The following is a 27,512-nucleotide window of genomic DNA, read 5'->3' on the forward strand; positions in this document are numbered from 1 at the left end:
ACTGGATATATTATTGTTTTATATCCATAATGTTTAGTTTTAAGTATTATAAACATTTTAATTATATATTATTATTATAAGAAGGATTATAGCTATCGACTCAATTCTTAAGATTTTCAGTATTATTTTAGTAATAATATTTACCTTGTTATATTTTTGTTACACCTCTGTGATAAATAATTTGTTAAGTACTATTAGGAAGATATGTTACCTAGTGACTCCTTCCTTAAAATATAATAATTTGAAATGTTTTTTATTTTTATAAGCTTATATTAAACACATGCTTCTAGCGTTACATCAGGCTTCAAATGATATAATAATACATTCCAGTTGATAATAGTTATAACTTATAGATGTTTTTTTGCAAGTTTAAGTAATTCCTATTATATAACTTTATCAACATTAACAATTGATTGATTAATGATTGAGACAAGTTAAACAGCTCGCCATTGTGAATGTAATTAAATCAAAACGAGCACTTTTCATCAACGAGCAAAGAACTGTTTAAAATCGACTGTTTCGACCTTTAAAAATTAATGGTCTAAGTACTTTGATAACTTCAATTGATTGACTTCACTGCGGTACTCGGAACAAAAGACAGTCAATTATGTTTGAGGCACGTGTAACATCTCAGTGATCCAAATGTTTTGAGTTTTCTTGAGTGCTAATTCCGCCAATATTTGTATTCAAACAACTCGACACGTGTTTCGTATCTACACAAGGCAAATTTGGTATCTTCGCCATTGTTACGTATCTCTTCCTGGGGAAATACGTCACAACGGCCGACCAATCACAGCGCGCCAACTCATGTGACGAGGTTATAGAAGAGCAGTTTCCGGCTCATTCAATTCAGTAATGGAGCGCGATCCCAGTATCTGCGTGGCATCGCACCATACCATTGACGACCGCCGGACATAAGAGGACTACCACGTGACCCAGTCTCCTAGGACACGACTGCTTCCTCGCCGCTGGCTGATGGGCGTAAACCGGTACACTTTTGACGGGCTCGACCTCGCTGAGCGGTGGGCGCAAGTCAACCACGGACCTACCTTCGATCGCACTGCAGCAGGATACCACCGGATACAATACCACGGACGAACCGGTCCCGACCAGAGACCCGCCTGTAGTGCAGGCGGCGAAGACATCACTGAACGGGCTATCGCCCCGTTTAGCGAGTCAATGTCTCCTGGGGATGGCTCGTGTATTGGCGGAATTGACACTCAAGAAAACTCAAAACATTTGGATGATTATAGATTCCGCAAAGTAACGCCTAATTCAATATCGCGTTCATAATATCTTTTGGTGACAATTAAATACATTGACATAACCAGCAGTATACCCCCATTATTCATTTTTAAGACATATACTTCATATTTATATGTTCAGGGACTTCACTTATTTTGTAAACTTTAGATTATACATTTTGCTATGACTGTCTAAGACTACGTCACAAAATCTACTCCTTACCGGTTCGTGTGTAGGTACCTATTTCGTTGGCAACAGTTTTGTCTACCCGAATACTGTGAGTCTTCGACACTCGGCGGCATTAAAGATTCCATCTCAATGAATAAGTAAAAACCATTTCGACAAAGACTGTTCGAAGCTTAAGGGCGAGATACATTTTTCTTGTTAAAAATCAACAAAAACAACTTGCTCAACTATGTCATATACAATCCCGGAGTTCCAGTAGGGTATAAAAGAGTTTACGACGTGGCATTGATCCTTAAAATTAGTAAGTTAAATCGATAAAAAGTAGATTTTGTCCTCTATATGGTTTCCTTACTTGAACTGTTTCGTACACAAACATATCAAAATGAATTTTCTATCTATCGTTAATTTTCTTGAAACGTTGACGATATATTTTTCAATAATAATAATACTTATACATAATTTCTTACGTCCTCTATATCATATTTTTTTAAATAAACTATGAATTTTAACGAATTTCCTACTAAGACTTAATTGTAAATATTGTAGCACTATTCAGGTGCATTACATATTTACTAAAAATGGCTGTCGTTGTATAAGGATTAATTCCCATACAATATGATGAAACCACAGAGTAAATTATATTATTTCAATTGTTTTTTTTTTGCGTCACTATATTGAAAATGTGTGGTGCATGGATAAAGAAAAGCGGCAGTATTTTATTTACTTCCAATTGAAGCATTAAAGAGTAAGCACCAAAAATTTATCATTCAACTTCAAGTACTTTGTGAGTAGTAAATGGAATGGCGTTATTTTTTTATATTGCCAGGTTTTTAAAACCAGCAAATTTCATCCAAAAAGTAAAGTCTAAATTATGTTTTCTAAAGTAAAATTTAAATTAAAGCCAACATTTAAAAGTCATTCCAATGGTTAATTGTTAATTTTCATTTGGCTTATAATAAGAAGAAGCACATTAGTCTCAAATTTTGTGATGGTTAATATCGGTATGGCAGTAGCTATTAAATACAATAATCGTGGTAGATAAGTAGCTTCTTAGTATTAGTATTATAACTAGGTCTTATAACCTTTACAGCATGACTGGTGACACACTAACAATACTTAAGGAGGGTACTTAGTACGTGATAAATCAGTACAATACGTGACTCATTGGTTAGTTAAGCGCAAGCGCCAAGAGGTCCGTGGACCCGCCTTCCCACTTCCAACTTCCGCGCAACGCGATTAGCTTGTAAGCGATGTGTCCACTTAGTGACCATGCTTTGCGTTTTTTTTTATAACAATCGCCAATATTTGAGGACGTGATCGGCCTTGAGTATCGTTAGTATGTCTAACCAGTTATGTCGAATATTTAAAGGACTTAATGTTTGATGTTTTTATTCGATGTGATCTATTTATTGGCCTTAGATTAAGTATTTACATAATATCGTTGTTGTTTAGTAATAAGCTAATTTAAGAATTCAAACAGTTCACTACACAGCTTGGCGCTACAATGGCGACATTAAATAAACACACGGGTAGAGCAACCAGTGGAAGGCTCCTTTGCAGCGGATGCCGGCTAGATTATGGGTACCACAACGGCGCCCATTTCTGCCGTGAAGCAGTAATGTTTAAGCATTATTGTGTTTCGGTCTGAAGGGCGCCGTAGCTAGTTAAATTGCTGGGCAAACGAGACTTGACATCTTATGTCTCAAGGAGACGAGCGCAATTGTGGTGCCGATAAGATTTTTTTGAGATTTTCAAGAAACCTCAGCGGCACTACATTTAATGGGCAGGGCGTATCAGTAACCATCAGATGAACGTCCTCCATGTCTCGTCCGTTATTGTCATAAAAAACCGTAATCATAAAAAAATATATTAAAAATTAAAGTAAATGCATGAAATTTTCAAACAAACAAAATATACATTTACCCCCTTATTCATAATGGTCCGCTAACTTTAAACAGCCGCTAAGGAGCGTTTTTTCTCATTCTGACTTAGGTCAATACAAGAAGGCAGAGTGAGAATTAGCATAGCTGTAAGTTAGCAGACTATTATGAATAAGGGGGTTAGAAACAAAATTATAATAACCTTTTCGTGGGTGCTATTCACCTACGACTTCTGACGGCTACGGCGCGGCGTAGAAGAAGTAGGTGTTAGTACGCTAGCTCGCGGACACTTTATTACTTACAGAATGTTCCGAAATTATGTTATGGAAAATTTATTTATTTTGGTGAATTATGCATTTTCATTTTTTATTTTTTTTATGATTAGGGTTAGATAGCTCGTACCCGTGTGTTTATTTAATGTCGCCATTGTAGCTCAACACTGTATACGAATAGAACTTTAAATTTCATAAAACGGACTTGTGGTAATCTTTTGGCCCAGCTAAAATATGAGAACAGAGTAATGAGATTATGAAATAAAAAGTTTTATTCGTAGGAATTTGTTTACATTTTGTGATCCAATATTATTTTATATTATGATTTTAATGTACTTAAATCTCTTAAATCTAAACTTTTAAAATTCTTTAACTTGATCAGGACGTCTATCAAGTCTAATTTTTGTGTAATGTTTCAAAGTAAAGTAATATTGAGGTCTTTAAGCTCTGCACATTTGTATTAAATCTACCGTTTGATCACAGACTGACCTTACTCTTAAGTCTTGACCACAGAGTACATTTTATTGTAATATGTGTCTTGATTGTGCTGTAACACGCGCTCGCGACTGTGGTGTTTCGCGTGAGAGTAAGACGAAACGGTAGACAGAGACAGATCCGATATACTTGATTTATAACCCTTCTCTTATCATTCATGTAATGGACTTAAGAATAGTTATGTGTGCATTTAGATTAAAGCCATAATGTTGTATTTGGCCCATAAATGTTGTGATTGAATATAATCATAGGTTAATTATTATAAGTATATTATTATTACAATTACTACATTATTACGCGCCGTTTGGATAATGATGTTGGAAATAAAGAATGGGATTATATATAACAAGTTCTGTGCCGAAATTACTTTCTGCAACAGAGCGACACCTATTGTTTGCTTAAGGTATTTTCGGGGGTTGTAAATTTAGATGCCAATAGTGTGTTAATCTCAGGTAAATAGCGAGAAACGTCGTTATAATCTCAGTCTGTCCGTTTGGATAGTATCAACTGTCTGAATGGTAAATAAAGTATGGGATTATAAATGTCAGTTTCTGTAACGAATTTCCCTGACATTCAACAACTACAATTATTTTTTGCAGAGACGGTGGGCAGGTGTGAGTTAGATGGCAATATTCTGAGAGCGAGACGAATCGCAGGCAACGTTATTTATTAATCCCATTCTTTATCTGCGCGGGTAGTACTTATTATCGTAGGCAATGTCAGTGGCTCTTAAGGTTGTAGCTTTAAGCCTGGCACGTTATATCTAACTGGTCGTTGCGGCAGAAAATACCATCTAGTCCCAATCCAATTCCATCCAACACAATCATTGCCGCATTATTATTACGTGAAGCACCACATGTGAGCACATTGCTTAGCGATTGTTGACGGACGTAATATCTGTCATCAGATAAGTAACTACATAATAATGTATTAATTTTAATAAGAGTTTGATTCAAACTTTCGTAATACTATGCCCACGTCGCTGCCAATTTGGCATATTAACATCATGCGTCAGGTTTACGCGTTAAGAACATTATGCTTTTTAGAATCTGAGTGGCATTGCAATATACAGGATGTATTACTTTTCACCAGGTGCAATAAGCGCCTGTACAAAGTTAATAATATGTCGTGTATACATTAATAACTAATTGAAATGAGGGTCAGCATAACTTATAAAATCTAAATGGCATTAATACCACTTAGTGACTATGTCGGACATAATATTATGAAAGTATATTGTAATCAGTTACATCAATAACTTAATTAGAAATAGCTGATGTAAGTAGGCCCCTGCAAGGATCTTGAGCAGTGATTGAAAAATTAATGTGATTCATGTGCACTGTCATGTTTATTGTCCAACTCCCGAGGAAGTTAACTCTAAAATCTATCTTTATAACACTCACAGATTGGTACACAGGCGGAATTTTATCAATGTTGACTAATGTCAGCAGAATAATAGTTGCGTAAGAAAAATTAAAACAACAATAAAAATATAAGGAAACAATTAAACTACGTTACCCTAACGCGTAAACAGGGCGAATCCCAACAGTTTTGCTAACGGTACTATAGTCATTAATACTATGATGGCCTGTCCCTCAGTCCATTTGATTACAATACATATTGTTGAACACTGAAATTTTACCGAACAGCAAAGTAGTATGCGGTATAACCCGTTACTTCTTCCAAATTGGAAGCCAGTTCAGTAAACCAGTTTCGACATTTAAATAGGTTTCAAACTGAGTATACCCCCGTGAGGGGGACGTAAGTCTTTTGCCACCCAGATCCTATTTTCAACTTCTGCGCATTCAGCGGAGGCGCTCAAGATTCTTGCCGGGGATACAATATTTAACCCATTGTTAGTAAGTAGAATAAAAATGCATTTTACAAAGTTGCTAATGAAATGGAGACTGAATTCCGTCAGAACAATGTTCTTCAGGGAAGGTCCACAAGGTTTGGAAACAACAGATTTCGCATTTGAAGTTATTACAAAATTTACACAATTATTTCTATTAGTAGCTTTACATAATAACAACTCTACACTGCGCTCGTGCACTGGCGGGCAGCGGTAGTGCGGATAGTGAGTGCGGATTGGAAGTCTGATATTATAATAATAATAATTGGATTAGCATCTCCCTGCAGGCGCGCGCGCGTAGAGTTGATATCATTTAGAGTTAGTTACCAATGTCAATGTTTTATTTATATGGATTTGGCCAAGTATAACTATTGTGAATGAGTAGTAATTTTGTAAAATGCAAGCATATAAAATTAAGTAATATTATATTTAACCAATTATAATGTAATACGGTGTGGTGAGGTTTGGGGACGAAATTTTGAAACTGAAAGTTTTTTTTTTAATAAATGTCGTTCGAAAATACTTGTTTTATTGAAGAGTTATATATATTCCTCACCTTAAGGCAACGCTTCCGTAATTCCTTTGGTATTATCAATTAGTCGATCAATGAATCAATTGATTAAACTTAGTTTTGTATAACTCTTGAGCAGTGCTATATATCTATTCAAGGCATGAAGCAGGGGTGATTACTTGTCATTAAGTGGCAGGTCATGTAGGTGCTACTACTGTGGCATCTGAATTTTTTAGCACCATCTGATGGGGATGGTATATATGATAAATGAATATTATACAATTATAGACGTTCATCTAAATTAAACAAAATAACTCGTAAATACATGACTATGTTGTGAAATTTAAATGAATCACCGCTATCAATTAAGCAATAGATGAGTTAATTTCTGTGCGAGCATCACCGTGTCCTTGTGGTAGCGGAGCCCAAAGTAGCTAAATAGGGATTTACTCGAGGTTAGATGCTAAAAAAGTTTATATGATGTATATACCCTTTAACTGGTAGGAGGAGGAACATCCTAAATAGAATTGTCAAAACTATAATAAAAAATTAAAAATACCTTTTTCTTGCAAGCGATAAATTTTAGTGTTCTTTTTTTATGGCGATTGGTTTTTTCATTAGTATTACTGTCACGAGTCAAGTGTTCATCTCTTGCTTTTTGAAGTGGAAACTTCTTTAACATCGTTGTGATTTGAAAGTCGATGAAAAGAGAAACGACAGTATAAAGAGACAAGACACATAAATTCAAAATATTTAAGGTGAAAATGAGATTAAGAAGCATTACATAGTTTTGGTACCAGGCGATCATATTTGAAGAAGAGATTGCCTTATGTATGATGCGAGTATACCTATAATCTGACGTCATCCGCACGACGTATTACTCCATAGACACCAGGTAGGAGTACATAAGTATGGTAGCGGTGATAGTAACGTCTTTCATAGCGGTTGAAATCATGTGTCATCCTAGCTGCATGTATCAGGAGATCATATGCAGTTAAGAGGTTCATACACACATAGTTCTGCAGCATATGCGGTTAAAAGATTAGAAAATTAACCGACGTAGATACGGCGCGACTAGTTTCCTTTTTTGTCATGCATTGTTAGATTCGTTAAAATACGCAAAAGTTATATTATGTTAGTTAGGTATTTTTTCATATTGATTGAGTCAAGTGATTAACATGCAGCCTTAAAAAACGGAGAAGTAACAAATAAAAACAATTTCCCTTAATAATATTTTTTTAATATTCCACATCAATAAACAATGAAACATTTGTTACAGTTTGGAACTTAGTTGGGATATTAGTTAGTTTAGTTGTTAGTGTGTGTGTTCGTAAACAGCAATATAGTATGTACTATATATTGCGCTGCTGTTTCAAAATTGAACAAAAAATGTAACTAATGCATAAATAAACCTGATTCATACAATATTTATGTTACCTCTAACAATATCCACGTACCTACATCTAAGTTATAACTATGTTAATCTACTATAGATAAATAAAACTTTGATAATACTTGTGATGTCATTATGGCGACAATGAGACGGGATAGTCAGCCAACTAAGACTGGCACGACGAAATTGCATTCACAGATTGACGAATACACATCATACGACTATTTCAATTTATTCCACTTTGAATTGACTTTAAGAAAAAACGAAGCGTCTCTCTCAAAAAAATAATACAATGTTTCATCAAATTTCATACAAGACCAATATGGAAGAAAAATTTTACTGAACAAATACATTTAGTAAAAAAACGATATGAAAAATAATATATTCTACATACAATAAAAACAAAAGATTTTTAAGAACACGCTGTATAATAATGCGGCATTGTTGTGAGTCCATTCTGTGAAATTACATTTTGGCTTTCGTTCACTGACTTATCCATGTCACACACTTTGACGCACCGTTAAGGAGCAAATCTGGGTCTAAACACACCAGTCGTTCGGCGTTCCACAGTTAGATATGTGGCTAATTCGAACGTACGACAAAATATAAGTAATAAAACTATAAGGGCCTGTTTGCCAACATACAAGTAGCGAATTGTTAAATGTTGTTGAATTGTTGTTGGCTAGATAAATTAAGAAAGTTCTGAGTGATACAGATGCGTCTCACAATTACTTTACCGCTTTGTTTATTCGCAAGATGACTAACGGCCGTTCTCAATATTATCTCTTACTTGAGATAAAAATCTTAAATATCGTTGACTTTTCTGACACAATAAACTTATCGAAGGTAACTCACCTAATCCGTGCACGCCGTCTGTCAATGAGACGACTCTTTCCTCTTTTGCGTTTGTGGCTTCATACAGCTACAAACTGAGCGTTATAAAATAAAATAAAAAAAAAACAAAATAGCATACTAAATTTTATGACAGTACGTCACTCGAACGGTAGGCTCAATTGGAAAGAGCGCTCGTACGGAACGCGAGAGCCCGCGGTTTCGAGTCCCGCATCGTTCGTAAAATTTTGTTTTCAGTTTTATTTGTGTAATTAATCCCAGATGTAAGGATTGTCACTTTAAAACAAAAAAAATTGTTTAGAAATGAAAATAGTTTTATAACAAGACTGTTTCTACGTTACTTTTTTGTACTTTGCGAAACAGACCCTTTGTATTTGCTCACAAGTACGTTCGGTATGACGTTAAGCGTCCACAATATTTTTAAATAAGTATAAATCGACTCGCGATTTTATCCGGCTTAATTCGGTATTGACTGTAAGTTCCGCATAGTATAGATCTATTTTTATTTATTAAAGTAGGCGTTACTTTGCGGAAATCCAAAATTATACGAATGATTTGGGTTTTCTTTGGTGTTGATTCCGCCAATATTTGTCTTTGAACAGTTCGACACGTGTTTCGCCTCTACACGAGGCATCCTCAGGACGTGTTGTCTCGCCAAAAATCTGGCACGAGACATTTTCACACACATCTATTTTTATTTATGAAAATAATGTTGTATTTCGACAATGATTTAACATACAGATAATTAAATCATATTTATAACCTACCACCATTGCGGGCCTTCAGAGTACCAGCTAACTAAAAAACTAATATTATGAATTATTATGTACCAACTTTAGGTGCGGTCTAATTATCTGACCGAACGAAACTGTATCAAGCCGAGAGCGAACTGAAAATACGAATGGTACTGGTGGCAGTAGTAAGACGTTCTCGCGGGTACACTAACTCTGAGCCGTAAACTTTTAGTGTTTTTTACTACACTAAGTACGGTATATGACCTTTATATATTCAGCGTCATTTGCCATCCTTATGTAACCCCTAATTATAAAGACTTGCTCCTACACTGTGATGTCACATATACCTATTTTCTTCTACTCCACTACTTAATTTCATAATATCTTAATTTTTGGGTTATTCAGTCCCCGAAATGGACACATACTAAAACATCTATAAACATTATCTCTCTTATTAATAAACACAGTGTAAAGTTACTGCAAGTTTGAAATTACTTCTCCCTGTTATGTTATTCTATAGTGACAAGGTAGGATAATGTATAAAAACTTGGAATAGCTTTACTTCGTGTTTATTGATAACACAGAATATATTAACTTATATAAATAGTATTACATAATAAATAAACTACTTATTTTGTTACAAAATTGTATTAGGAAAAAAAACCTTATAATTCGATTTTTATAGTAACAGCAAGATATTCTATAACTTCTACTATATACCCATTCAAGAAATAGATAATATTGAATAATGAACTGGTGAAAAGGTTACTGTAAAAATAATTTGTTAGACAGTTCTTTAATATCGATTATATGAAGATCATCAAAGATATTTCAACTACAAGTTATACTGGCAAATATATGTATGGGAAGACCAAAAAAGTGTTAAAAATTTGTGCTGCATAATTTGAGTACACAAACCAAAATATAACTTATTAAGAGTACAAACGTATATATGTAAAAATAGATGACATCTGCTTTTGTACACATAAAGTATTAAAGAAGCACATAAGAAAATATTAGGGAAGTTATATTTCTTACAAAAAGGAAAAGTCTAGTAAAAAATATTGAAATCACAAAACTAAACAATAGGTTTTGTAATTACTGTGTTACATAAATAAAAAAGTAACTAGGTTAGATATATATAGAATGGTGGTTATATATTTCACTAAAATTAGGCCTACTTTGCCAACTACTATTTCTACACAATATAGTGAAAGTTAACTACATACAACATAATGATATTTTCCTTGTATCTGCGCCGGAACAAACCATGAGCGGTGTCATTCATTGCGTCATATGCTGTAACTGGCAAAAGTAACTACTTACAATCGATGAGTAATTCAATATAATATTGTGTCCATCGGTTCGTTAAGTTTCGTTCACAGCTCATACTTTACAGCCCGGCGCTTACACATCTACTATCATATAATGAAGAATATTAAAGTCTATGCGAAATCGGTTGAAACATAGTTTCAATAAAATCTAGATGTATATAAATACACTACATAATATCTATATTTTCTATAGAGAATACGAAAAGCTAAAAATCAAAATGAGTGAACATTCTTCATTGGAACTCTGGTTAAGAAATCTTCAAGGTAACCATTTTTTTTAAATCGGAAGAAAATTAAAAAATAAAATAACATATTGATAGGAATATCAATAGGAACTCAATATCAAGAGTTATGAATAAATGCGACCGGAATCTTTAATTTGTCAAAAAAAAGTTGCAACAAAACTATATACCGAATGACTCAGCAATCAGGAAGTAAATTGCAAATGTTTCTTAAGTTGCTTTGTTGTGACTTTAGGCAGGCTTTATCCTACACTTACCACAACAAATTGATCAAGATTTATAGAATAAACTTCCATTAAATTTCAACCACGACACCTAAGTATATATTTTTAATTTTTATTGATAAAATCTACGAGTACCTCCCGATCATTTATTTCTTTCTAGAATAAAGTTTTTTTAAACAATGCTCACCATTATTCATTCCAGATTTTGACGTTTCTCAAAACACAATACTATGTTTGACCCTTCACTTAATCCTATACTTCTGTTCACAAAAAGCATAACGTAGCGAACATTTAATTGAGAAATAACAAAATATTGTGTTCCAACACAATACTACAACCTTAATATCCAAATAACCTTGCCGTCAACGACAGTCAATTATTGCCAAAGTAACAGATAATATTAATAATAAATTTATGCTTAGCCACTTAAGTACTACTCATTACCACAATATAATTTGTGTGCGGACCAAATTAAATTTTCACGCCGCATATAACGTAAGTTATTACCAGCAAAATTAAATGTTCGCAAATAAAAAAAACAATAAATCACAAAGGAATCACTCATTGTCTGTTTGCGGAGTTTCTACATCACCGGCTTCTGTCGTATCTGGGCTTTCTTGTGATGGTGTTTCAGATGTCTCGTCTTGTTCAGAGATGGGGGATTGGTGTTCGTTGCGTAAGCTTGCGCCGGCGCATTCGCCAGTTGGTCGCAGCACCAAGTACATCAAGAGATCAGAGAGTGATATAATACCAACAACTTTGTCTTCCTTGTCAACAACTACGAGACGATGCACCTGAAATATTTCATATAAATTATTTCTTATGTCAAACTTCTTGTGTGCAATGATTGTTTCATCTATGCCCTATGTATTTTCCATCATCTGTGTCAAGACTACTAAGTTTTTGTCTATACAAGAGGGGGGTAAACGGGCAATGAGCTTATTAATGATATTATTATTAGTGATGGAAAATGATAAACCAGTGTAAAGTCACGACGCCGGCCCTTGTGGAATATGAATGAAGCTTGAAGGCCTCTAAGTGTGGATTCAGCCAAACTGGAGTAAGTTTTTACGCGCGAGTAACTACTGCTATTCTAAGATTAAAACTTTGCATTTCACCAATAACTAACCTAAGAATAATACAACTATACGCGAGTAAATATTATTTACACGGACGATTTTGGCCGTATAAAAGGTTAAACTGAGAAAAACATTGGCTGAATAGAGATGTCATCAGATCACTCTTCGTTCAACATTCACTTTTAAATAATAGTATAACAATACCAATTTATCATACTCCTCATGTACTTTGGATTAACGGAAACGAATATCCAAGGGATACATTTAAGGAGTAAAATTATTCTTGTGTAACATAATGTTTGGTTGAATCCGCCCTAAGTCATATTGTATCGTGAATACTGAAGACGGTAATTGAATTTACAAAATTTTCTGAGCGCAAGCATAGGGCATGGATTGATACTTCATTCAAAATATATCTGTCTGTCAGCGGCACTAGTGAACGAGCTGATAATCTGACTGAGTACGATGGTACTTCCTCGTGATACCACCATCTACCCCCTATTTCAGCTGGAAGACGTCCACTGCTGGACAAAAGCCTTCCCCAAAGATCGCCATGACGATCGGTCCTGCGCTGCCTTCATCCAACCTATTCCGGCGATCTTGACCAGATCATCAGCCCATCTTGTGGGGGACCTACCACCCTTCCTCGTGCACTTGAGCAGATTTAATGGAAAAAGAGCATTTTTCTTAAGTATTCTTGTAAGCATACATGGGCTGCGTACTAAAATATGATCAAAATTCAATGAGTTATTGATGCTTATCACGGGAGCTTACCTCAGCGCGGACAATCCTCTCCATAACCTCGAACAGCGTCTCGTCAAGGTTACATTTCTGGACGCCTTCGAACCACTCGTTGCGATGTTCGTTTGCCTTCTTCAAAGTCACCTCCAGATTGTTGTAAGTGTTCTCCGCGGCCAAATTCTACAAAACATAAATATAATTCATATAATTTCAGGTCGCAATTTCGATTCGTTGGAAAACGTCGTCTTGGTAGCTCCAAGATGGACCGGCGATCCGGTCAAGAAAGTCAGAATACGTTGAATCATGTTAAACAGAGGCGACTAAGGGCTTTTTAGAAGTGGGAGAGTCACGCAGCCGTCTTTTGACGTCAGCACAATCGGGCCAGACTCGTCCGGGTTAATTACCACACTCGCACAGAATACCGGCGTGAAGTAGCGGCCTAGTGCCGCTATGTTTCGTATAGGTTAGTGTCGAGGACCGGAGGCCATTTCCAAACCGATCATCTCATGAGCTGCGTTCAAGCGGCAATTGACGACGTGCTTGCACAGATCCCCTCCGCTGAAATCGTAGTCTTGGTGATTTCAAAGGGCACAATGCCGAATGGCTTGGATTATGTACCACAGACTACGCAGGGCGATCTGAGCATAATTTTGCATTGGCGTACGGTCTGTCCCAATTGGTTGAGTCGCCAACGCGGCTCCCGGATGTGGATAGCCACATGCCGTCCTTATTAGATCTTCTGCTGACTACACATCCCGATGGTTACCAGGTCATTATCGACGCCCCTCTCGGAACGTCCGACCATTGCCTGGTCAGGAGTGTAGTGACAATCCGACGCCCACGTCGCAGACCACCAGCGACCCGCCGCGTTTGGCACTACAAGTCAGCAGATTGGGATAGGATGCGTTCCTTTTTTGCATCCTACCCTTGGAGCAGGGTTTGTTTCCCTTCGGATGATCCTAGTGCCTGCGCCGTTGCAGTAGCCGATGTGATACTACAGGGCATGGATATTTTTATACCAAGCTCTGTAGTACCGATCGGTGGCAGATCACAGCCCTGGTTCGATGCGTCAGTTAAAGCAGCATCTGAATGCAAAAAACAGGCGTATCGAACTTGGGTTGCGGCGCTGGGCACAAAGGATCCGAACTGCATAGTTCTTAAGAGGGAATACAACCGTGCTTCCAGATTTTTTAAGCGGCAAATCGCCCGTGCAAAGTCAAAACACGTCGTCAAAATCGGCGAGCAGCTTTTCAGTTACCCGACCGGAACACGCAAGTTCTGGTCGTTGTCGAAAGCTGCTCTTGGTAACTTCAGCCAGCCGTCCATGCCGCCGTTGCACATGAGGAATGACACCCTGGCCCATACGGCAAAAGAGAAAGCCGATCTCCTGTGCGCTCTTTTCGCCTCCAACTCGACTCTTGACGACAACGGAAAAACACCGCCGACCATCCCGCGGTGTCAGAGCTCTATGACTGAAGTACAGTTCAGACAGAAAACTGTTAGGCGAGCTCTGTTTTCGTTGCACGTCAGGAAGTCGAGCGGGCCGGATGGCATTTCTCCAATCGTGCTTAGAACGTGTGCCCCTGAGTTGACGCCGGTGCTAACGCGTTTATTCCGGCACTCTTATTCCAAAGGCGTAGTCCCTGACTTATGGAAGTCAGCCCTTGTCCATCCGATTCAAAAAAAAGGAGACAGTTCGGATCCGGCAAACTACAGGCCTATTGCTATTACCTCCCTGCTCTCCAAAATCATGGAGAGCATAATTACCCGTCAGCTCTTGGTATACCTAGAGGGTCACCAGTTGATCAACGACCGACAATACGGCTTTCGCCATGGTCGGTCGGCAGGTGATCTTCTGGTATACCTAACACATCGATGGGCTGCGGCTATTGAAGGGGAAGGCCTGGCAGTTAGCCTGGATATAGCGAAGGCCTTTGATCGTGTATGGCACAAGGCGCTCCTCTCTAAACTTCCATCGTTTGGGCTTCCCGAGAGCTTGTGCAAGTGGACCTCCAGCTTCCTCACTGGGCGCAGCATACAGGTCGTTGTCGACGGACATTGCTCGAACCCGAAGCCCGTGAATGCTGGAGTGCCATAAGGCTGTGTGCTATCACATACGCTGTTTCTTCTGCATATCAATTATATGTTGCACACCTCCAACATTCATTGCTATGCGGATGACAGCACTTGTGATGCCGTATACACGGGTCATGCACGTCTCTCTCGGGAAATCGTCGACCAGTGCCGGGAGAAACTTGTGTCTTCTATCGAGTCCTCTCTTGAGAAGGTCGCGGAATGGGGTAAATTGAACCTTGTCCAATTTAACCCCCAGAAGACTCAAGTTTGCGCGTTTACCACTAAAAAAACCCCATTTGTCGATACACCGCTCTTCGACAACACTTCCCTAAAAGCCTCGCCTAGTATCGGAATACTGGGTCTCGCAATCTCGAGCGATTGCCAATTCCGTGGCCATCTGGAGGGCAAAGCCAAATTGGCTTCAAAGAAACTGGGCGTCATTAATAGAGCACGGCAATACTTCAAGCCGGCCCACTTTCTAGCGCTGTACAAAGCGCAGGTCCGGCCACACATGGAGTATTGCTGTCATCTCTGGTCTGGCGCACCCCAGTATCAGCTCGATCCATTTGACCGCGTGCAACGCAGAGCAGCTCGAACAAGTGCGGTTTACAAGGAGCTTTCTTCCACGTACTACAAAGCTGTGGAATGAACTTCCTTGTGCGGTGTTTTCGGGACGATATGACATGGGTACCTTCAAAAAAAGCGCGTACACCTTCTTTAAAGGCCGGCAACGCTCCTGTGATCCCTCTGGTGTTGCAAGAGAGTGTGGGCGGCGGTGATCACTTATCAACAGGTGACCCGTACGCTCGTTTGTCCTCCTATTCCATAAAAAAAAAATACAATACACTCTTAGGAACACTCCCGTGATATTTTATTTATACGTGAATATTTTTTCATATATAAAGGGGCGAGCCGGCGCGAGGCTCACTTGATAGGAAGTGACAGAAAACCGCCCATGGACATCAGCAGTACCAGCGAGGATTGAACATGAAACGCAACGGCTGGCGCCACCAACACTAGTTTTAACCCAAGAATGACCTTTGAACATTAATTTTCATTCAATGTAAAAGTAACTTTTAAAATTATCGGAAATCAACTGCACAATACCTCAGTATCATCAGTTAAATTTAAATTAAATTAAATTAAGTGAAGTAACTTACAGAGTTTTACCATAAGAAATATGAAATCAATACTAATTTGTTATAAAAACATAAGAATTATTTCAAAATTAAAATCATAGTTTTATTAGCTGTATATGACGCCATTTTGTGACGTCACTATAGCAGAAACAATTGGTTTTTGCAACACACCTACGATAGAGACTATCAAAGGTCCGTTTTGATTTTTAGAAAAATACAGACGTATCTATGTTTATGTTATTAAGTCGTCACAATCATGGCACCTCCTTTTCTGGCGCGACTTTTTCATTTAAATGTAAAACAATCTTTCTACGTATTATCATCATCAGCCGGAAGACGTCCACTGCTGTACAAAGGCCTCCCCCAAAGATTTCCATGGCGATCGGTCTTACGCTTGCCCACATCCCACGTATACCGACGATCTTGACCTGATCGTCAGTCCATCTTGTGGGCCTACCAACACTTCTACCCATAAAGTTTCATTATATTGAGGAATCTGAAATACCAGTTGGCTATCCAATATTTACGATAATTTAAGAATATATTAAAAAAATCGAAGAATAGCCTATCCGGTTTGATCAGATGTTGCGTAAAACATCACTTATCTCACTATCGTAAGCATAATATTTCGAGGACTAGAGAGTGCGCAAAATATTGGTATGTTTTATTCATTAGTAACCGTTGCTTTGCATACTCCTTCTCGTACCAATAACACACGCCAGACGTGGAAGGTCAGCGGATACATCTCGGTATTTTTAACTCTTAAAAGCATATCTGTCAGTACCATTATGATTAATACATGAGTCTGGGACAAGCATATATCGATATATCGCACCGCCGATTGAATTTTTTATTTAAATCTCGAGGACTGTTACGATTGACGCTTCACGGGTAGAGTTTTACATCTCTTAACGGCAGTTTTCAATAACCTATCTATACTTAGGTTAACTTAAGAGGTAGACAAATCTTTCCTTTTACGATTACTTAGATATCAATAACCTATCGACATAAAGCATTGTACTATAACTATATTGGACATAACTATGGATAGATCTTTTCATTAAAGTGTGACAGAAATGTATCCATAACTAAAGATACGTTATTGAAAACGGCCGTAAATATTTTAGTTATTCGTGAGTTATTCAACAGAGAATAAAATTTTGACAGTTCACAGTAGCGCAATATTTGCCGATATATAATAGGTAAATACGTGTTAAAGCTATTGGAATATAGGTAGAATTACGTCATCGTTTGGGATTAAAATAAGTATATCTAAATTTGCTATATTCTCTATGTACTTTAATAATTTATACGTCTGTATAGAGTATATTGCTGTTAGGCAACGCATAACAACAGGCCAGGACTTTAGTGTGCATGACAGTCTACGTTTTACATAACGGTCTTACTTACTTTATATAGATCTTTATACATTAATCTAGATAAATTTGAACATTACGAATAAAACAAAATTTTCAATCGAGTATGTCAGAGAAGAATGTAAAACATGATATATAAAAACTGAAAGCTTACGAGATTCAAGCTAATTAGATAAATAGCCGGAAATGTATCTCGTATGAAAACAATAGATGCGGATATTTTAAGGAAATAAATAAATAAAAAAGTGTGCGTGTACTTATGTATGCACGCAAGAAGATATACTTCTTTGGCCTAACGAGGCAAAAATTATTAAAATTATTTATTCCTAGTGCTATTCTACGTTTTTAGAAAGAAAAATTTTGTAAAAATCTTGATAAGATGGCTTTGACAATTAAATAATGAATACGGCTGTGTGGGCTTGAACCCTCTGCCTGTCCTAATAATGGACGAAGGGATTAAAAAATAACGAATACGGCTGTGTGGGCTTGAACCCTCTGCCTGTCCTAATAATGGACGAAGGGATTATAAAATAACGAATACGGCTGTACGGGCTTGAACCCTTTGCCTATCGTACTAATGTACGAAGAAACCAAAAAAAAAAATAACGAATATCGCAAACGTCAGAAAATTTTAGGAACCAACTTCACCCTGTTACTTTTGTATCACAGTGATGCGCGCGCATCTAAAAATTTCACCCCCATCATTTTTTCATAACGCGCTTAAAGAAATATAACTTCAAAAAGGAGGAATATTGGTGGACCTCTAAGAGGAATACTGATGACAGAATTTGGAAGAAGGAAAAATTGGAACCAAATAGAAGTCACTGGAGGACCCATACAGATACAAAAAAAAAACAATTACGTCCTTGAATATGTAAAATGTTCAAAAGCAAAATAAATTATTATAACATTATTATAATAAGAATTCGTGCCGACGTCTTCTCTTTGTACAGCTAGTTGAATTATACTCACAATAACATCAAACTTTGCATATATGTCCTTGAGCCGACCTTCAGCATCGATGATCGGCAGTGCCGACACACGTCGGTTCACAAATTTCCCCAACGCCTCTATGATCGTAGTCTCCTCAGTGGCGGTCTCAATGTCGTTAAGAGTACCGATATTAAGATCGCGGAGCTTGCTCTGTAAGAACTTTGGCTTTGGCATCTCGTTTATCTGAAATTGAAATAACATTTATACATAGTCATTTTTTTTTATATAAGAGGGGCCAAACGGGCAAGAGGCTCACGGGATGGGGAGAGGTGAGGCAACCGCCCATGGACATCCGCAAGAACAGGTGCCAAGAAATATGTTGCCGGCCTTTAAGGTGGGAGTATGCTTTTTTCTTGAAGGTCCCTCAGTCGTATCTGTTCGGGACAACCGCAGCCGGTAATTGATTCCACAAAGTAGCTGTGCGAGGCAAGAAATTTCTTGCAAAACGCGAGGCTGTGGAATGTCAGACGTCAAAGTAATGCGCGTGATGTCTGCAATCATTTCTAGGTGGATATCAAAACTAGGTTCATTGTGATTAAAAGTATCCTAGTAATTACTAAATATGCATTTAAAATACCGACCAGATAGGCTAAAGCGACAAAATGAGAATCATTATGGTTGTTAACAGTACCACCAAATCACCTTTGCAACAACTGTCAATGACATTATGCCATTACGTTCACAATTGTCGCAATATTGAATTAATGCCTTTCAGACCAAGGTCGATAATTATTGAATCCAGAAAAAATAATAGTAGGATAAAACCCATCGGAAAAGGAAGAGAATTTAACAAAAATGAAAGGAAACATCAATTACGGGCGATCTGTGGTCGGGAAGTGGAAAAGGCGGGGTGTTTAAGTGTAAAAAAGGTGTATCTCTATTTCTAAAAAAAGTTAAATAGCATAGTTGTAGGTAATTAAAAGATCTAAAACTTTTGTTTTTCCTACTTTTTTCACATTACCTCATAATTTATGTGAAAAATTATCTTTAACAAAATAATTTCATTTCCACGAAATTTGGTGAAAAGTAAGCTTTTAACATCCCAGATACACAGATTTTTTTTATTCTTTTACCTTACTTTGACTCAAATATAGAAAAGAACATAATTTTCAATAAAAATTCTCCCGTCAAAATATCAGCTTCTTTTTAAAAAGTCGGTGAGCTTTTTGTTTGTTGTAATCTCTACTTTTTGATGGTGTGAAAAAAAAATACACTATTATGGTAAATGTTCGGAAAATTTAAGTCCATCAAAAGGCATTTATCATAGAGAATTCATACCTGTATTCATACCATATTTTTGCTGTTACGAAATAACAGGTATGACTACTATTTACAAACGGCAACCCAATTAGTTAGACTTAACTATCCGTCCAGCAGTCTGTTCGTTGGAAATTTTAATTGGTTTTAACAAAAGTATTAACAGGATATATTTTTGAATGATATAATATACGATGGTATGGAAGCGTTCGCGTCCTGTTCCTTCAACTAAGACACTTGCATTACCAACGCTTATGCCGCATCAATGAAAGGTATATCGTAAACTAATCTTTCGTTGTACTTTTCCACTTGAGATCAGCTAAAGTACTCAGAAAGCTGACATGTCAGGAAATTGAAGACACTGGTATCAAGTAGCACTGACACGAATCTGTGTGAACGCGGTGTCGGGATTGAAATTTCACTGAAATGTATGAGTAGGCCTTTATTTACGGCCGTTTTCAATAACCTATCTATCCTTAGTTTATCTTACTAGACTAGACAAATCTATCCTCTTACGCTTACTCACATTTCAATAACCTATCGACATAAAGCATTGGCCTGTATTGGACATAACTATGGATAGATAAGATCTTGTCATTAATCGGTGGCAGCAATGTATCCGTAACTAGAGATACGAGATATTGAAAACGGCCGACATACAGCTCTCTTGGCTGTCTGATTGTTATATGATATATTATAGTCCCGGCTAGTTTTTGTCAAAACTGTCAAGTTTGTCTCACTTACGACACAGTCGCTGAGTCGGTTTGTTATTAACCCGCAGGTTAATTCACGTCACCGAGATGACTGATTATACAAACATTAGATTCGTGTCTTAATAGAAGTTTTCATTAAAAAATATATAAATTAGAATTCAATTATTTATTGTTTGTTGATTATGGCATTTTGTTAAAACAGAGTGAAAATATTGTTTGACAAGAAACAACTTATTCACCACTTATGTAATTAGTAGAGTACGTGTTTCTTTTAATCTTCAATAATATGTAAATTTGCCAAAAGAAAAAATACTCACATATAAGAAGAGGAATTTCAAGATCCTCTTGTGTGTGAGAATATACAACGCGTTGCCAGTTTTTGGATCGAAGACGGGCAAACGATGGATCCTGTTGAGGATCAGTAAGCGTATCGCCTCATAGAGCGAGCTATCCGGATCTATGGATACAAGAGGCCTCACAGACCCGCGCAGCACCTCTGAAATTTTTAAATCAATTTTTATTTCAATGCAAATTTGCTCCATAATTTATGGACAATGAATGCTATCTTCTCACTTATGTCTTTACAGTAATTCGCTCTTAACACAATGGTTCTGTTAGCTACCCGTTCGATTTCGAATGGTAAGTAAATCTTCGCATGTTTCATTCAGTCTAGTGGAGGCTTCATGTAGATGGAGAATTCAGATAGCCTTTCACTCGGGAAGCGCATTTCCAATACATTTGGTAAATATATTATAGTAAATACAATACGAATTATTTTATCATTGAAGAAAAACAGAAACGAGCATACGGGTCACCTGATGATATGTAATCTCCGCACCACATACTCTGTTGTAATACCAGAGGAATCACATGAGAGATGCTGACCTTATAAAGCGTCAAATCAAGGCAGATTTAAATTAGAAAACAGAAAATAGTACGTGCGGACGAGGATCGAATCGGGGACTCCGTGGTGAGTGTCAACGGTTCAAACTATACCACCACCGGCGCTTTATTATTGAACTATTTTGTTCGAGCTTTCGTAGTTGAGCCCCATAGCTCAGGGCACAGTTTTCAAATACGGAAAGCTCCTTTGCACAGGATTCCGGCTAGATTATGGGTACAACAACGGCGCCTATTTCTGCCGTGAAGCAGTGATATGTCAGCATTATTGTGTATTGGTGTGAAGGACGCCGTAGCTAGTGATATTACTGAGCAAACAAGACTTTATCTTCTTCTCATAATGGGCAGGGCGTATCAATCACCATCAGCTGAACGTTTCGTCCCTAATTTTTATGTTTAAAAAAAAAACCGGCATATATATAATAAATATTTGTCACATTAATCATACAAGTCACGGTACCAATAATGAGGTAATATGGTCGCAGAAATCCACGAGCGTAATAACTTGTACAAACTTTGTGAATTTAGTTTACACACTCGACTAGGCAATAACGACGTCGTCGATGGAAAACCGCACTCCCTTACTTGTCAATAAATGTATTGCGTTGTTGAACACGACTTAACTGGGCCTAATTATAACTATGGCATCTTGACAATGAACTTTAGAAAGACTTACCTACCATACAATTACGTTTGACAAAAATTTTGAAGCCCAATTATTTTTGAAGCACAATTTCATTTAGTTGATTTAAAAACAGTATAATATTACTATGCATGAAATGGGCAAGGCTAATAACTGAATTACCATTAGAAAACAAAAGAAATAAACGTAGACCGCCTGTGAGATGGGAATACGACATTAAGAAAATAACGGGGCAACTATGGACTCGTACAGAAAAAGACGGGACAGAATAGAATTTAAAAATTACGTAAATCGGATCATAAATCTCAGAGTAATCGGTGTACATACATAAAACAAAAACCGATCGAATTGATAACCTCCTCCTTTTTGAAGTCGGTTAATTACTACCTTCTACTGTCAGCAATTAGCTGTCAATAATCTGAAGCTGTCCCAATATACCCGATAAGTAATTTTTATCGCCTTATATTGGGACGTGTCAATTGCAAATTTCCATACAAATTTCTATCGCTGGTAAACTATACGTCCTCCAATTGACAGACAGCGTGTACGGATAAGATGAGTTACCGTCGATAAGTTTATTGGGACAGAAAAGTCAACGATAGTTACGATTTTTATCTCAAGTAGGTCACAATCGGAGATAGATTGAATATTGGGAACGGCCGTAAGTTGGATCAAACTGCACCCAAAAATAATGCATTTAAATGGTTTTAGTGGCGAAGTATAGTAATAAGGGTTAGTGAAAACTGTATTTCAACTATTTTACAAAATTTACGTATAACATAAGCGCTTAAGACATTTTGGAATTACTAAACTGTTTTATTGTTTTATACGTTGTTTCAACCTGGAATCATGGTTCATGTAAGATCATAGCACTGTAATACGGTTATACGAAAAAAAAAACTTGGAAACAAGAACATGATGAGAATGAATAGATGGATATCTCGGTATGTGTCGTTTGGTTCAAAGTGGCAATTTGGTGGCAAGAAACAGAAAAATGCGGTAAAAAAATACAAAATGAAGCAACATCTGTAGACAATGTCAAGTAATTGAGCCATTCATGGGGGTGTATATACTGAATAGACTAAGTAGGTAGATAGGTACTGATATTGGGATGCAACAGAATAGAGATGTGAACAATACGTGCTCCTTGTTGTCAGTTTCAATTAAGGGCGAAGGGCGAAGAGACTTTGCCGTCCAGGTGACCGAGAAATAGGCAAACGCTTGAAAAATCTTGTTTAACTCTGTATTCCCATACTATGGAGAGGCACTGACAATTAAAAAAATCTATGGCTGCCAATCTATGTGTTAGGTAGTATAGAAGATCTCCAGCCTACCCAAAAATAACAACAGTTTCGGATTCCTTGCAGTTTTTTTAATAATAAAACTAGTGGAACCGACAGACGTTGTCCTTTACACACGTCTTAAATTTGTAAAAATCCGTCCACATGAGCAGGAGAATTATATTATTTGGACGGGGTTGAGAATCTAAACCAATCTCAAATCCACTGGAACACACAAAAAAAAGTCATCAAAATCGTCCAGCCATTTAGGTGGTAGTTCAATAGTGAATCTAAACCATTCTCGAATCCACCTGAAGACACACACCAATCTCAAATTCACTGGAACAACCAAAAACAACAATCAAAATCGGTCCAGCCGTCTAGGAGTTCAGTGACATACACACGCACACAAGAAATATATATATATAAAGATAAAACGAATTAATATTGTGTTGCAACACTGACATTGTTTACAAAATTTCGCAACATTCAAATTAAATGTCGCATATTGTGTATTATTAAGGATAGTTGACAATGTTTACAGTTTGCGGTCATCGACCTGAATTAAGATAGCAAGAGGTAAACAATGTTGCATATAGCCATAACAAGACAAAAATCAAACAATCAAATAAAAACAGCTCGACTATTATCATCGCTTCTTAGACCAACATCTATACATTCTAACGAGCTAAATGGGTAAAGAGTCGCATGATATAGAAGTTTAGGTCTTGTTTTTTTTATGAAAATAAGGGACGAGACGAGCAGGACGTTCAGCTGTTGGTAATTGATACGCCCTGCCCATTACAATGCGGTAACGCTCAGAATTATTGAAAAACCCAAAAAACTAAAATTGCTCTCGTCACCTTGAGACATAAGTTGTCAAGTCACATTTGCCCAGTATTTTCACTAGCTACGGCGCCCTTCAGATCAAAACACAGTAATACTTACACATTACTGCTTCACGATAGAAAAAGGCGCCTCTGTGGTACCCATAATCTAGCCGGCATCCTGTTAAAATTATTGTATTTGACAAGATATAAAAAAAAAGGTGTAACCCAATATTAGTAATTTGACCTCATCTGTTTATTAAATAAATCATGTATCAAAATAACTATAATTTTAGGTTGCAAATGCGAAAGATTTGCTTCCTTTCCTGTTGAATTTTTTAGATATAATTATAAAGCTGAAGAGTTAGTTTGTTGCGGATTTATAAAGGCTACCCCTTACGCCTACATTAAGGTATGACTTTAGGAGCTGAATAAGATACGATTAAAAGTAAGGGTCAATATGACACAAGTAATAGCGCGGGATTTGAAATGAAAACTAAGAAACAATATGACTCGATAGATGTGACAGAATCCAAACATAACATGGATACGAAAACAGGACAGAGACAAAACTTCATTAACCACGCGGTGATACTACAAGAATATTAAGCCGCGTGTACATGACCACTGAAAGCTGAACGTCACGTACAGACACCGACATGCCAACTAACAGTAATTTACTAATTGTAGAAAAGAGTTTTTAATATAGTTTACTACAGTAGGTGGTACGCTGAGTGTATGAACAATAATATAAAAAATAAAAAATTCACCATCTTTTAACAATACGAAAATCTCGACGAAATAGATAATACTTTACTATCGTTAATATACATATTAATATCTAAACAGAAATAGTTCCGTAATTGCGACAAAGATTTGGAGTTTTTATGTTTATGTACTTTTTAATAAGTAAGTTGTACAGGTCCTGCAGCACAATTTACTCACATTAAATTAGGTTGGTGTGAAAACACCTTTAGAATAATATGATAGGCAAAACCTACCAATGTATTACAAATTGAGGAACCTTTAAGCGTAATTCACTCACTTTGTATTCTCAGATCGACAATCAAAAGATAAAAACAATTATTGAAAAACAAATATTATAAAAATAAAATATTTAAAGGAATTTGAAAGAACGGTTTTATGTACCTCTAAAGATGCAAAATTAAAAGCTGTTTATTGTATGTGAGGATTTGATTAATGTGCAGCTTTGATTTATACAATAACTAGCTGACCCGACAGACGTTGTTCTGTACATTATAAAAAAAACTGTTTTATAGGAATTTGCCAATAATATTTCAAAACATCAAGAATTATTTCGTAAAAAATGCTCCCTGTTGTTATAATGAAATTGTTTCACAGCGGAACTGTCAAACCGTGCGTCACTAAATTCTCTCATAGATAAAATGTCCATACAAAACAAATATTGAAAATAAAAATAATTATGGGCCCCAAATCGAAATAAAAACTGGATAGTTTTTAAGGATTATCTCTTAAGTTAGACCAAACTGCACTCCATGAAGTAATCCCCATTAAAATCCGTTCATTAGTTTAGGAGTCCATCGCGGACAAACAACGTGTCACGTAATTTATATATATTAAGATTGTATCCTGTGCCAGCCCAATCAAAACAGGTACGTATAAATTTTAAACGATCTTTGAAGACTTCCTTGACTTCCGTTTTCTAACACGAGTTCTAGTCTTACCAATAAAAGCGGATTTTTCGATTGATTTTAAATTAAAATAAAATTGAACTTTCTTGTTCGACTGACGGGTCTATTGTTCGCTCAGATACTTATTCATCTCAGGGAAAGAAAGCATTTAATTCCGGATGGAATTCATATTCAACTAGTTGCGATCCGGAAATAATCTACACCTAGGACTGCACTTAACGAGACCTATTCGTAAATTGCTTGTTTTGCAGTTACCAGTCATTGTCGCGATATGAAGTCATATCTGATCTCTGTTTTAAGAGTCCGTGTGTATTATATATTCATATTCTCACTTCGCCAAGTCTCGAGACGGTGTTCTTCCAGTTCCTCCATAGCGACGTCTGGGCTTGTGTAATACATCTTAAGGATCTTAATAAAATCGGTGATCGTCAGCATGCCGATGAACTGCTGCTTGTCAGAGTCCCATAGTGGAGCCGCACGTACACCTATTAACAAGCGATTTTCTAGTTAATTATTTTGTCATAACCGTTGAGAAAATATTTAAATGCCTTCTAATTATTAAAAGGTATAAAATGCATTTATTATCCCAAAATTGATTTCTTTTTATGTCATTTCTAACACTAATGACGCTCTGAGAGAGAAGATGCGGAGCAAGAAACTTAATTGTTGAGATAAATTCAATAAATGACAACATACCTATCAGTTTTATAAAGATTACATATCTATAAAAACTATAAAATCTTATATGTAAAATAACTTATCGCTAGACTAGGTATATAGCTCACCTTTTTACTGATTGACAAATTAGATGGATAGATTAATTTTTATTAATTTTGGTCAAAGTGCAACTATTCGTTCACAGAGTGTAATAATGCCAAATCATTAAGAAATTACCATAATGTCTAAATGTTATAATAATGTTTACATGTTCAGAGTTCTGTTTATAACAAAACATTATTAATAAGTTTTTAATTTAAGAATAAACATTAATTACAATGCGTTAAGAGATATCCGTCACTACAAGATACATGGCTAATCAACCAGAGCATAATATAATATTTTGATAAAAATTATGCGTGTCATGTCATTTCTGCCACCGATGACATTGCTATTCTAATATCATTTCGACAATTTTTTAATGATATCCACACTTATGTGGAGTGGCCGTTTTCAGGATATTATTATTAAACATTAGTGTATCAAAATCTCATTAAAAAAGCTGAGTTTATTACGCCCGTTTTTCTCATTGTTTGAGACATAAAATTCAAATGGGTTATGGGTTCGACGTAAAATCCGTGTTATAAAAAAATAATAATAAAATGAAATATTCGTTTAATTTATATTTTCGAAAGAAACCATTTTACGGATTAGAATATAATTAAGCTATTAAAACATCTTCTTAGAATTTGTTCCTCAGTACAATTTATACTACTTTTATAAAACTTTTTGTTTTTCCATTGTCTCGCGCGGAGTGAGTGACCAATACCGCGCATCCTGTCTATGTTAAGTGCATTACTTGTTACCAATAGAAATAAAAATACATTTATTTACCACAGGGGGTGACAATAACATAACATATTGCCACAACACTTGGT

General features: G+C 36.4%; 1 protein-coding gene and 1 long non-coding RNA gene across 6 annotated transcripts in view; one reads left to right on the forward strand and one right to left on the reverse strand.

The window, feature by feature from the left end:
• Positions 1-238: 238 nt before the first annotated feature.
• On the forward strand, positions 239-6,450 carry LOC126978832 (uncharacterized). The gene is made up of 2 exons (XR_007732709.1): positions 239-4,530; positions 4,678-6,450. It is a non-coding gene; the product is annotated as an uncharacterized LOC126978832 (long non-coding RNA).
• Positions 6,451-7,659: 1,209 nt separating this feature from the next.
• Positions 7,660-27,512, reverse strand: part of LOC126978825 (5'-AMP-activated protein kinase subunit gamma-1) — a 119,430-nt gene continuing 99,577 nt past the window's right edge. For all 5 annotated transcript variants that reach the window (XM_050827909.1, XM_050827910.1, XM_050827913.1 and 2 more), the window contains 5 exons: positions 26,250-26,402; positions 20,912-21,090; positions 18,604-18,807; positions 13,074-13,220; positions 7,660-12,014 (listed from right to left, as the gene is read on the reverse strand). In XM_050827909.1, coding sequence (XP_050683866.1) covers positions 11,778-12,014; positions 13,074-13,220; positions 18,604-18,807; positions 20,912-21,090; positions 26,250-26,402 — 920 coding nt within the window. In that variant the 3' untranslated portion in view covers positions 7,660-11,777. The remainder of the gene's footprint in view (positions 12,015-13,073; positions 13,221-18,603; positions 18,808-20,911; positions 21,091-26,249; positions 26,403-27,512) is intronic.

Source organism: Leptidea sinapis, chromosome Z, assembly GCF_905404315.1.
Source record: "Leptidea sinapis chromosome Z, ilLepSina1.1, whole genome shotgun sequence".
In the NCBI taxonomy this organism is placed as follows: domain Eukaryota; kingdom Metazoa; phylum Arthropoda; class Insecta; order Lepidoptera; family Pieridae; genus Leptidea; species Leptidea sinapis.